The following is a 14,269-nucleotide window of genomic DNA, read 5'->3' on the forward strand; positions in this document are numbered from 1 at the left end:
TTAGGAATGTTGGAACTTTGGGGCTTAGGAATGTTGAAGCTTGGGACTTAGGAATGTTGGAACTTTGGGGCTTAGGAATGTTGAAGCTTGGGACTTAGGAATGTTGGAACTTTGGGGCTTAGGAATGTTGGAGCTTGGGACTTAGGAATGTTGGAATTTTGGGACCTAGGAATGTTGAAATTTTGGGACCTAGGATTGTTGAAATTTTGGAACCTTGGAATGGTTTAACTTTGGGACTTCGTCTGCAAAATGGTAGGTTCAAATTACCTATTTGAACCTTGACTTGAATCTTCAGAATATTATGCCTTCGTAATGTTCGAAACCGTCGAACGACTTCGTAAAAAATGTTAAAAGACTGCATCTCTATAAATAGCTATCAAAGTTCATATATTCGAATGAAATGCAACCGGTACAAAAGAAAGGAGGTCTAATTAGAAAGACCGAACATAGGAAACGGTGTCCCGCCAAGTGTAAAGAATGTTTAAAGGCGTTAATATTAATTAATCAACGAAACAAGCGCTCCGAGCAAACAAACAAGCAGGAAGCTTCTAAAGTAACTTGAAACGGATGCTATCTGATTTTTAATGCGAACAAACCGTGATGATGTGCTCGATACATGCTGGCAACGTGTGCTGCCCTCCGTTTCTTCCTTGCTCGTTTACCGCTAGATCTATCAGTTTTTCATCTCGCGATCGCTAAAGCACACCAGTTGCGAATGCGAGCCGTAAAAGGATGTTAAACGAGCCTGACCTTTTTAAATTCACCAGAAAATCACGCGATCTTGTTAAACGTTACAGCTGATAACGTTAACGATGATATGCTCGGTGATCATCGATTTTTCATTAGATGGCGCTTTTTATTGGCGGACTGTAGGTTAGGTTACTTTTTAAGTAATGACACCATTATTTTTATTCAGATGTTCAGATTTAGGTTTATGATCATAACTAATATTTTTGTAGTGGTATTCAAGGGTTTAAGATTAATTTAGGTTTGGTGAGGTTGTAATAGGTTAATATTAGGTTAGTTGATGTTGACATTTCTGCTTCGATGTGTAAGTTAGGTTAGATTTGGTGATGTCACAGTAGGTTAATTAAGGTTAGGTTATTTGATATTATTATTTCTTCATTGATACGTAAAATTTAGGTAAGTTTAATTTAGGTTAGGTTACGTTTAGGGATGTCAAAGTGGGTTAATTAAGGTTAGGTTATTTCATATTATTATTTCTTCATTGATACGTAAAATTTAAGTAAGTTTAATTTAGGTTAGGTCAAGTTTAGTGATGTCGAAGTGAGTTAATTATGGTTAGGTTATTTCATATTATTATTTCTTCATTGATACGTAAAATTTAAGTAAGTTTAATTTAGGTTAGGTTAAGTTTAGTGATGTCAAAGTGGGTTAATTAAGGTTAGGTTAATTGATATTATGATTTTCTTCATTCACACATTAAATTTAAGTAAAATTAATTTAGGTTAGGTTAAGTTTAGTGATGTCAAAGTGGGTTAATTAAGGTTAGGTTAATTGATATTATGATTTTCTTCATTCACACATTAAATTTAAGTAAAATTAATTTAGGTTAGGTTACATTTGGTGATGTCAGAGTGGGCTAGTTGAGGTTAGGTTAATTGATATTATGATTTTCTTCATTCACACATTAAATTTAAGTAAAATTAATTTAGGTTAGGTTAAGTTTAGTGATGTCAAAGTGGGCTAGTTGAGGTTAGTATTCTATTAAAGATAATAGCAGACATATTTGATGATATAATCATTTTCAATAGCATGTTTATCATTGCTTTTTGTATTCCATCAAAAGAACCATATTTGACCTATTATTTTAAGGTTCAGCTAAATTTAGTTTGAATTAGGTTAGCTCAGGTGAAGTTAAAATAAGTCAATTAATGTTAGGTTACTGATGATGAACACACTGCATGATATGATCATTCCCAGTGAAATATGTATGATTACTTTATATGTCTGGTCAAAATAAATATATTTAAAAGTCTAGATAATATTAGTGCAGATTAGGTTATGTTAGGTGAGGTCAAACTGGGTTAGTTCATGTTATAGTCTTGTAATAATAGTTATACTGCATGATATGATCATTTCCAGTGAAATATCTATGATTACATTTGAGTGTCTGATGAAAATAAACATTTCTGAATTGATGTTCAAGAGGTTAGGTAAGATTAGGTTAAGCTAATGTTACATCAATTCAGATGACGTCGGATTAGTTTTAACAATAACAATATTCATGTTTCATAATATAGTCATTTTCAGTCAAATGTTTAGCTTGCGTTCAATGTTAAATATATCTACACAGATGTCCAAAAGGTTAGGTCAGTTAGTTACGATAGTTTGGTTAGGTTAGTTTAGTTTGTATGTGTTGGCATGTTGTCTGCAGTAAACGCGTTTGTGTAATTTCAATGACGAAACGAACGTGTAATCTAACATCGGAAAAGTTAGGTTAGTTTTGGAAATGACGCTGACACGTTCGAAAACACTTTATAATCAAGGAAGCCGGAAAGTCGTGAGTAACGGTGAATCGCAACTTTTCGCCCGCGTCTCGCTTTAATTCACGTCACACTTTTGACGACTTTAAATAACCTTTCAGCTGGAAACTTTAGAATCTATTATCCGAGATTGTGTACGTAATTTATGACTCGCGCGACAAAAAGAAACTTAAATGCATATTTCTCTGCAACGAGCAATTTGTCTCCTTTTTTCAGAAAATTTACAATAATTATAAATAAAATTTCTTGCGTTAATTAAACATTTGTTTACGCAATCATTAACCACGTATTTAACCATTAAACCTTCTCATTTTGTTTTTCAGCGTACCATCACGCGCGCTTAAATAATATCCTTTATTTCCTGCAAGAATAATTATACAAGGAATACCTTACGCAATTAAAATCCTTCCTACGTTAATCCAACAAAATAATGAGCACCACGAGTGTAATTGAGTGTAATTAATCCTTTCAACGTTCCAGAACGCCTGAGAAACAAGAAATCAATAAACGAGAAATACACAAATAACTGTGTTACATTATTCCTCAAAACTTCTACTTTCTAATACTGCTTACAGACTTTCTAATATCGAGCGTTCCTTCGCCTGCGATATTTATCCTCTCAATGGTGACAATTTATATTAATTTCTACTAATTAATTAATTTATACTAATTGCTCTATTTATTCAGCATGCTTGAAATTTTATTATAAGCTTCTTTTGCTGCACACTTACATTACACTTTTAATTAAAATTAGGTTAAGGACATTAAGTCTTGTGCATGGATTTCCATAAATATTTATTGAAACAGGATTATAAGAAAAATATATAAATAAGCAAGAAGAAGGAAGAAAAGAATTACTCAGATATGCTACACGATGTTATGATGTTATAGCATGGCGGTGCGTGCAATAATGGCGTCACTCAAAACAGTTGGACCTTCGTTAAGACTGCAAGCACGATACGTAAATATTATTTGACCAAATCAATGTACATTTCGACTCAGAATAACGCAACTTCACTTCAGTTTACTCTTTTGTCAAGTTCCTAACCTAACCTAACAGTGTGCCATAAAGTAGTCAGAAGTGTAACTGTAGTCAAAGCGGTAGTGAAAAATTCATACTTGTATAATACACATTTATTACAGCAGTCGATCGAAAAACAAAAATTCGTAGAGTTCATGTCCCCAGTTCCGAATCCAAAATACATAGTCCGAACAAAAGGGAACATCTCGTACGAGGTATTCCAGCAAAGGCATTCGATCGTTAGTTAAAGGGCAATCCGTTAAAGGAGAGGGAGAGTTCTCTCAGCAGTGCACAATACCTCTAACAGAACGAACCGAGGAACGTCCGGAGGGTCCCGTGCCGGCAGATGAATCCTAAGCAATTTCTCGCTGGTCGGGCCTCTTTGATGCTTTGAACTCTCACCGCGCTAACCGATCCTCCTGGTAATCATGCGGCCCTCGCCACGCCCCGAAAAACACCTTCGATCCTCGCCACTCTCGCCTCTCTGATGCTCTCTCCTCGATGCCTCATCCCTTTCATCCTTTTCTTTTAAGGCCGCGTTCATATCGCTGTGATGTCAATGCATGGACGCTGTGTCAATTCTTCACACTCTAGTACCAACTAATTCATCTTAGGCTTTACCTGATTTACTGAAACGTTAGGCTGACTTAGGTCAATCTAATTCAATCTGAGAGGTTGAATGGTAGAAGTTATGGTAAGGTGTGGTTAGTAGAATAGCACCTAACTGTGACATGCACCAATGTGAACCGCAGTGTAGTCACATATGATCACATCGACTATCACAATATCAGGATAGCACCAGGTGGCATAATAGATCTGATGCACCAATGTGAACTGCAGTGTAGTCACATATAATCACATCAAATTGCATCGACTATGCTACCTAACCTAACTGTCACATGCACCAATGTGAACTGCAGGGTATTCACATATGATCACATCGACTATCACAATACTAGGATAGCACCAGGTGTCATAATAGATCTGTTGCACTAATGTGAACTGCAGTGCATTCACATATGATCACATCAAATTGCATCGACTATGCTACCTAACCTAACTGTGACATGCACCAATGTGAACCGCAGGGTATTCACATACGATCACATCGACTATCACAATACCAGAATAGCACCATAATAAGTCTGATGCACTAATGTGAACTGCAGTGCATTCACATATGATCACATCAAATTGCATCGACTATCATACCAGAATAGCACCAGGTGTAATAATAGATCCGATGCATCTCTGCCCAAGAGTGTACCCTCCATCACTCCCTGTAATGTCATCCATTTTCCTGATAAACTATAACCTCAAACTATAGTTCTAAACTGTAGTCCACCCTAACCTCCACACCGTGCCCCAAAGACCTCAACCACCCCTATAGCAATGTGAACGGGCCCGAACCTCCTCGACTTTTCCTTTTTTATCCCTCGATTCTCTCTTTGTTTCATCCTTAACGTCCTTCTCCCTTCAATACGCACGTTTTTGTTCCCTTTAGTCCTGTTTCCAAGCTCCGCTCTTTCGGACTTTGTGTCTTCGGTGGGTACACCTCGTTGATCTCCGTTTTTTTCCCCACCTCTCGGGCCCACACCGCGACTTTTTGATATTCAAAGCTTTCTCGCTTCGTCCTTCTATTCTCTACGCCTGTTTCGCTGCTCGTTCGAGGCTTTTTCTGAGGCCATCCGGCACGCTTTGCGTAGCCCCTTCCTCGTTTTGGGCGGTCTCCCGTTGCAACACGCTCGCTACCTCATTTCCGTCTACTTTTTTGCACCCTACTGTTTGATTTGTCTATTGTTCACAGAATATTGTACACACACACCTTTTTTCTTGAGGAGTCGCTTCTTGTCGTTGACCTGTTTTACCGACTGCCGGTGCATTGCGTCGGTGTAGATTCGTGTTTACTGTCAATGTGAATTTTTAATGATGCTTATGTTTATTGATGAACATGATGTGTCCAATACTTATTGTAATACATTCAGTCATTCAGTAGTGTACAATATATTTAAGTAATATTTTTAATAGCATAATTAATTTGAGCTAAAAATATTAATCTGACTTGAAAGTATGTTTAATTTGATCTTAAACTTATAAACTACCATAATGTAACCTAACCTAATATCTATAACCTAGAATAATTTCCTAACCAAACCTACCATAATGTAACCTAACCTAATACCTATAACCTATAATAGTTTCCTAACCAAACCTTAAATTTCCTAACCAAACCCAAGCTAAAATATTAAGTGTGACAGCTGATGCATAAAAGGTTTTGTCCAGTAATTATTGATCCCGAGTTAAAATGACACGTGTAAGTTTCGGAATACGGCAGAATATTGAAAATAATAAAATTTCAAGTTGATATACGATCTCATTACCCGTCATGATGCCATAATCACAACCGTGGGATCTGATTCGAAGTTTTTGATCGTCGATCCCGGAGATGCTATCTCTTACAACCACGATCCACTCTTTAATTTTTCTTCCCTCTTCCTCCTTCCTCTTCTTTCGCGTAAGTTCGAACCGCGTAATCACTTCAAATTGTGCATCCCCTCGTTAATTTTCCTCTCGTTGCAAACGAGAAACGATAAGAGATTCTTCTTCGTCAATTTATGAATTTAATGAGGAATTATAACCTACCGGTTGAGTATTAACTTTCTATTAACCAGCATCCACTGTTTCATTTATTTTCGTTCTAGTCACTGTTTTTCTTTCGCGTCGAATATGATTAATAACCGTTAAGTGTTTATTAATTATTACTTAGAACAAAAGCGAGGGAAAATGAAGGTTAACTTTTGTAATAGAAAATGGCAGATGGCCTTGAACGTCGCGTGTTACTCCCTGTATAATTATCAAAATTTCTGTTATTGCACAGTATCAAATTAATCTCCTGATCCACGTAGAAAAGATAAGAAATGATGAATGCAGGACGAATAATATATATCTTAATAATAAAGCGCAAAATGGTGGAGGCAGAATCTCAGATGTTAACCGAGGAACTAAAATCATTAATCAAAATCCCTCGCCCTTTTCTCGCTCTTTTGATCCCTTCTGAGCGATAAGTAATTCATTAGGCATTGACTAACTCCGTCCAGCCGTCTATTAGGAAGCCCACGAAGAACGAGGAACCGTAACGAATTAAGTAAATAATACACGTGAAATTCAAGAAAGTCTTTCACAATGCTGCTTCATAAAATCAGAGTCGTATATAATGAGAAACATCGATTCGTTTCGATACGGCTTGCGTATCTTACAAGCCTTTGAGCACTTAACCTCAATGACCTTGGAGGACTTAGGGAATCTAGGGAACTTAGGTACTACTTTGGTGAGTTTGGACGTGTGGGGTGACTGTAGGTACTATGGATACTAGGGTTATAGTGGACAGTAGGGATACTAGGGATGTGGGTACTAGGGACATTAAGTCATTTGAGTAGCTATGGAGTGTGGGTTTCCAGGGAACTTGGGGATGTAGGAACCGTATCCTAGGAAGTTTAGGAGATCCAATGTATCTATGGAATCCCATGTCCAAATTCGTTGAAGGACTCTAAAGCTTCTAAGATACTAACAAGTCTAAGTACGTGGCCCTAGGGAATATAGAAAACCTAGAACTGTAGAAATACTAGAGAGCCTATAATTGTTATTGAAATGAGAAGGAAAAGTATTAATTGTCATCCGGCAAAAAGTGCAGAGTACAACAAGAAGAATTTCAATAACCGTAACAGCAACAACAGTCTGGCAAACACAACAACCTAAAATTACCGAGGCACCGTCGTATCGCAGCGGTGCGCGGAGATAAAGAAGAAAATCGAAAGGGGAATAAGATGAAAGACAAGAGCAAGGAGAAGAACAAAGAAGGGGAAGGAGCAGAAAGGGAAGCAAAAGAGAACGAGGCGAAGCAAGGTGGTAAAAGGAGGAGAAGGATGCTCCTAATTCGTAGTTCTGGGCGGGGTTTTTTTCGACGAGAAAGAGGGGAATAGCCGGCGAGCGTGCGGGTGCGAGGGAGCACGGGCTAGCAGAGAGCGAGCTGAGGTATAAATTGGTTTGTTTGCCACGGAGATAAAAGGGGCCGCTAAATGTTATCTTTAAGGTGTCGGATCAACGCAAATGTGGCTGAGTTACTCGTAATTATAGTATACGCGGAGCTCGGCCCTCGTCTCTACTTGCCGCCTCACGGGCTCGTTTCTCGTGCGGCCCTCATTGGCGTAACTATCGATCGCGATCCACGACCAGATAGCACCGGGCCCGGGCTCGATACTTGTTTGGTTAGACGAACGATCGACCGATCCGATCCGACCAGATCCGATTCGATCCGCAGATCGCCGAGCCGAACGAGACGATTCCCTCTAGGCTACCAATAATTTACGGCAAACTGACGTTTCTCGTCCCTTCGGCCGCTTATGGACATGCTTAAAATGTAATGAAAATATAACGATCATGAAGCTATAACGCAATCCAATGTTTCTTGTATAAATTAGTAATGGAGATGTAGTAAAATGTTAAAACGACACTAACATACTGTATTGAAATTGTTAGTTTGATCTAACCTAATGCTGAAAACGTTGATTCAACCTAACCTAATATTTGAAACCTTAATCTAACCTAACCCGATATTCAGAACCTTAATCTAACATAACCTGATATTCAGAACCTTAATCTAACCTAACCTGATATTTGAAACCTTAATCTAACCTAACATTTAAAACCTTAATCTAACCTAACCTGATATTTAAAACCTTAATCTAACCTAACCTGATATTTGAAATTTTAATCTAACCTAACCTACTCTACTGAAATATTTAAATTAACCCATCTGCATATATTTATTTAACTCAGCAAAACAGAAAGAAATAAGAAGAATTGAATTTTAAAGCAAACTAATATGTAATATCTTGATAAATTCTTTGAATTTTGGGGGACATTACGCCAATGGAAATGCTTTTTATCCCAGTTTCCAACAAGATGGGCCTTCCCATTGGTGCGTCTCGGAACAGCCGCGTGTACAGTGGGTCCAACATTATAGTACAAAATAATAATTCATAAATTATACGCGTCTCGGCCATTTAGAGGCTTAGGTATACAGCTCACTGCAGGTGATTCTGGTGCAGGTATATCAATAAGCCTCGCTAAGACTGCAACCATTATATACCGGGTGTTGCTAAAGTATTGTGAGCTGATTTATGCATAATACGTTATGATTATACTCGTTCAACACTACACCATCACGAGAGAGTCTTACAAAGTAGTTTTATATTACTATCCTTCTATTGATTATTTCAAATAAAGCTTCTTTTCAAATTCCAAAGTTATGTTCACACATACATGAGAATACTATAGAAATGATACCTTATGCGACATCTGACATCAAAATGCTGAACTGCGAATGAACACCTGTTGGTATGTTACCTACAATTCATTGTTTTGATTAAAATTTTTTACACTAGAGGACGCTGTGTTATAATTCCAACACCGATTATTGAAACAAAGTAAAAAAAACTAAATCTCACCGCCTTTTTTAAAATAGTTCACCTTGTTCAATCTTCCATTCTCATTCAAATGTCATAAATATTCTAGTGTTCCAAATTAATGACACCATTCTTTTAATTCTGTTTAATATAAAACATATAAATTACATTTAATACTTTAAATGTAATTAATGATGTCAAAATCTTTTAATAAATGATACTTTTAATAAATGATGTCAAAATGATATTTATTACATGAGAAATTAATCGACACCTTCATTCCATTCATTACATTACAAAATTTCAGGGTGTGCATTAAATTCATCTCGTAGTCTCCTCTCAATAGCAGGTAAAGACTTATAATCAACTTCAATATTGAAACTGACGTACACAGGCTTCGACAACTTCTTTGAGAGTCTTTGAGCAAGGTTGCTTGAAGCTTCGTTAACAACTGGTCCCATAATTTTTGTTGCAAGTGGTTGTTTCTCATAAGGTGATACAATTGCGAATGACAAATCATTCATGGCATTTTCATTGAAATCACCCAACCATAAGTAAAGACAATTTTCCATTTTGATTATGTGGCAAGCTATAGATTTGTCACCAATATCAGTCATAAACTCATGGAACTTGAAAGAACATTCAGGTTTACTTTCTTCCACTGATTCATTTCCCATTTTGATTTTTGTTTAACTGTTCACTGACTTATCACCTTAAGAATTGCTGACTAGGATAAACATGCAAGAACATAACCTTACAAATTTCAAATAAATGTTTTAGCAGAAAGGAGATACATGATAGAGTATTCATGTCATTGTTCTTGTCACACGATCTGCAGTACTGACTAAGTAATTGTACTTCGATTAGCAAATTTGCACTAATTTCGGTTTTGTAAAGTTAAAAGATTACGAAGTTAATTAATCTTGCACTCCAATATAACTTAACGCATATTATAGTCAATTAAGCTAATAAAATTTACTATTTTAATAGAATTGAACTAGGAACATACACGTAGCGCCTCTGGCGGTAGAACGTGGTGTCAGTGTTGGGCAGTCCCAGTGCATGCGCAGTAAACTATCCGTAGAAGTCCTCAGTAGCGTATACACTTTGATGAAATATAAAGTATCATTAGGCCCTAGTAAGGAAAAAAAAATAAATCTGAAGAAAATTGCAGAAAAGAGAATAAAAGGGTTAAAAGTTATTGTGCTCTTGTGTTATTTCAAATATAATAATCTCCTATATTCCATCATATTATTCCCATTATATTATATTATATAATTCACGATATATATATATATGTATATTAATAAATAATCATTTTGCAACATATCTGCAAGATTAAGTTAAAAAAAATTAATAAATTAAAATAATTACAACAATAAATTTGTTAATAAACTACCAAAAAATATAAAATTATAAAAAATATGACGTTAGAATAATTATACAGCAACCAATGAGAGTGGCTGCACGCTATTGGTGGATTACATGATGTCTGATTGGCTACTGTACACTAGCAATCACTCTTGCACTTCGATTAGATCTATTGGTCGATTACGTGATGTCTAATTGGCTACTGTAAACTACCAATCGCACTTACACTTGAAGAGGTCGCCGCTGCTCAGTTTTGTTTTGGAAGTCGAGGAGGTCGGATCGGACCTGTCAACACTTACCGGTACGAGTCAAGGGTTTACTTTACCGATATTGTGCTTGTCCCTGTATTACCTACTGTGCTTTAATAAGTGTTTAGTGTGTTTTAATAAATATTTTTTAATAAATACGCGGGTGTATTAACAAATTTTATGGTGTGATTCTACAAGTGTCAGTGACTTAACCAGTGTGTTACCTGCATGCATATACGGATATATTAGTGTACCTAGTGTGTTATTACTAGTGTTTAATGTGCTTTAATAATTATTTTTTATTAATTATGGGGGTGTATTAATAAAATTTATGGTGTGGTTCTACAAGTATCAGTGACTTTACTAGTGTGTTTCCTTAAGTGATTGTGCATGTGTATACGGATTTATTACTGTGTTTTATGGTGCGGTTATTTGAATGTTTTATTAATTTTTTACTGTTTTAATGTATTTTGTGGAGTGATTATTTAAGTGCTTTTATAAACTGTTATTGGGTGTTGGTGTACTTTATGCAATGATTATTTAAGTGTTTTAGCATAGTGTTACTGGTGCTTTAGTGTACTTTATGCAATGATTATTTAAGTGTTTTGACATATTGTTACTGGTGGTTTAGTGTATTATGTGGAATGACTATTTAAGTGTTTTGACATATTGTTACTGGTGTTTTAATATATTTTATGGAGTGGTTATTTAAATGTTTTGGAATACTTGCACTGGTGTTTTAATGTGTTTTACCATGTAGTTATCTATGTGTTTCGGTATAAATTTGCAAATGTTTTAACCTGTGCCATACAATAATTATTCAAGTGCATTGACATATTTTTTCGAATATTTTATAATGTTTCACTGAGTGACTATACGTTTTGATATACATTTGCAAATTTATTACTGGTGTTTGTAATGTAGTACTGCATGCATGCTTAACTTGTTTATTAACTGTTTGCGTTTCTAAAATGTATACGTTACTCGAAATGCAAATTGATTGACAGTTACTAAATTGTTGTCCTGCTATGATTACAGGTCACGCTGCCAATCCAATGGACAAACTGCCAAATCCAAACGTTGCCAAAGCAGTCCAAAGCAGTCCAAATCTCTGATGCCTTACCGGTAAAGCGATCGCAGTGGCGCAAGTCAGCGATCGGTGAGTCGCATGCTTTATGGTTCCTCCGGTTCCCATCATGTCGTAGGACGAATGGTCCGAAGCGACACGGGAACTGGTTGTATTTTATATTTTTGAGCGAGCATAGTGACCACGACTGTACGATCGTGCAAAATTCGTACAAACTGTTTATTATATTTATTAGCTCAGGTCAGGGTTTTCTTGTACATCGCGTTTTAACTTAACTTCTTTACGAATCAAATTAAAATTAGTATATTGAAGTCGGATGACCCTCCGATTTCGTGCTAGTTTACTTTTAGAGTCACTTTCAATTGTATCGCGAACTCTTTTTTAATACACATATGTACAAGAAAGTTTCGCGGAAAACAGATTTTGATATCAAAGTTAATTATGAATGCTTTTGATCATTTAGTAAATTTACTTTGATATTAAAAATCTGTTGAGAATGAAAGAATCGATATACTTAGATTTTTGCAAAGTGATCTTCCATTTTCCATTTTGAAAGTTTTTTAAAGTTAGAGTCAATTTTTGCTGGAAGACACTTTATTAGCATGTTTCTAATCATGTTTTTTAGCTCAGGATTTTCAGCACACATGAAGAAAACTGGTAGGTGAAAATACACGTGGCCGTGTTCATTTTTATGCTCTATACTCATGCGCGTGCTTAGATGCTACTCGCATGGGTTAGGGCAGGTGGACACGGTTTAGTTTTAAGATGTTTGGCGATCGACAAATTGACAGTGAATTATCGACACAAGTTACACGTGTGTGTGTGGTTAGGTCGTGGACCTTGTGTCGATTTATTTTTTAAATTTTGCTAAATTCTATTTGAAAATGCATACAAAATGCAAGTCGAGTCATTTGAAAATGCATACAAAATGCAAGTAGAGTCATTTCAAAGTTATATAAATTGATTAAGTTAGAAAATTGTACTTCATAGTTAAAATTATTACATGTACATATTGCATTGAATATTCGAAAGAGTATGAAAATGAAATATGTTAAGTTCACTGTCAATTGTCGATCGATTTCAGCAAAAAGGTATGAACTTAGAGTGTGAATGTAGTATTGAACTCGGGTGTCGGAGACGTCCCGGGACGTACTCCCTAGGATTAGGCTTTTTTGCACCCGGGTGGTATGTGTGAGAACCGTGGAGTGTGTTTTTGTGAGAGTGGACTTTGCAATTTTTTAAATATAGCGATAGGCAGGCAGGTAGCTTACTTCTGGTGTGAATGAGTTAGTTTTAAGTAGGTAGGGCCAGAGCAAGCTTTCACGTTTCTCTTTCCTCCTCTCTCACACGTGAAATGCTTGCATCTGGGGGGTTTACGAAAAATCGAGAAGAGAAAAATTAAATATAAATATATTTAATATCTCTTGAACTCGATTGTTCGTTCAGGCCAGGCCTTTTAGTTTGTAAGTCGCAGTCGGGTTCTAGATCCGACTGCAAAAATGAAGTATATAGTGAAGTGAAGTGCAGTGAAATAAAATATTCTGCTCGGACATTCTTTTACGGACAGCGCATTCTAAGAATCGCTGGTCGTATTTTTATTTTGAGTAATTTTTCTTACCAATCTAACTTGTATTACATAAAATTTCGATTTTGTTATCGATCGAAATAAATGGATAGTAATGCAATTTTATTTTTATAAAACTGTCTGCTATCTGTTTATGGAGATTGATAGCGAAATTGAGAATTTATGTAATTGAAAACTAAGAATGTCCGAGTTACCGTAAAATTTCGCGAGTGATTTTTGTGAGGCTTTGCCGAAGAAAGAAGAGGCTATATGCCGAAGAGCCCCGGCAAAATTTGCCAAAGAAGAGGGGAACTATTAATGGCTGTCCATCTTAGGATGGACAGTCATTTGTCACTATGCTCGCTATTATTTTCTTGTATTTTACATGTGTTTTTTGAACGATACGAAACGTATCGTCGCATTTTGCTCGAATTTTTACGAGCACAGTCACTCGCGATTTTTATATCCCTTCGCGATTCGACATTTTTATGCCCTCCCAATTAAATTTTGAGATTAGAGATTTTTATATCCCTTCGCGATTCGAGATTTTTATGCCCTCCCAATTAAATTTCGAGATTAGAGATTTTTGCATAACTTCGCGATTAAATTTTGAGATTAGAGATTTTTATATCCCTTCGCGATTCGAGATTTTTATACCTTCGCGAGTAAATTTCGAGATTAGAGATTTTTGTATCCCTTCGCGATTTTATTACGAAATTCGAGATTTGTATATCCCTTCGCGATTTTAATTTCCCACAATTTTATATGTTAATTATTTTTCTCTGTTTCAGGAATTGATTTTGAATAAATTGTTTTATTGTTAACTGATTTTTAATTTGTAATTTTCATTGTGTTTTTTGTTTCTCGATAGCGTCGTTTCACTTCTACTCCTACGATTGTTGTATAGATTAATAAAATTTTGTATGTTTCAGATTTCATTTTTTGGTAAGTTATGTTGTTCCTTCTTCTAAAACTTCTGTGTTAATAAATTTTTATCTGTTTCAGA

The 14,269-nt window shown here is 35.9% G+C and overlaps 1 protein-coding gene across 1 annotated transcript; it reads right to left on the bottom strand.

The window, feature by feature from the left end:
• Positions 1-9,224: 9,224 nt before the first annotated feature.
• On the bottom strand, positions 9,225-9,979 carry LOC100875571 (proteasome assembly chaperone 4). Its single transcript, XM_003705254.3, has one exon. The coding sequence runs from the start codon at positions 9,668-9,670 to the stop codon at positions 9,287-9,289; it is 384 nt and encodes a 127-aa protein (XP_003705302.1). The 5' UTR covers positions 9,671-9,979; the 3' UTR covers positions 9,225-9,286.
• Between the last annotated feature and the right edge of the window lie 4,290 nt (positions 9,980-14,269).

The sequence above is a fragment of the Megachile rotundata genome, chromosome 16, assembly GCF_050947335.1.
Source record: "Megachile rotundata isolate GNS110a chromosome 16, iyMegRotu1, whole genome shotgun sequence".
In the NCBI taxonomy this organism is placed as follows: Eukaryota; Metazoa; Arthropoda; class Insecta; order Hymenoptera; family Megachilidae; genus Megachile; species Megachile rotundata.

Coding starts and splice junctions, on each gene's coding strand:
- LOC100875571 (XM_003705254.3), bottom strand. CDS start 9,670: ATGGGAAATGAATCAGTGGAAGAAAGTAAACCTGAATGTTCTTTCAAG.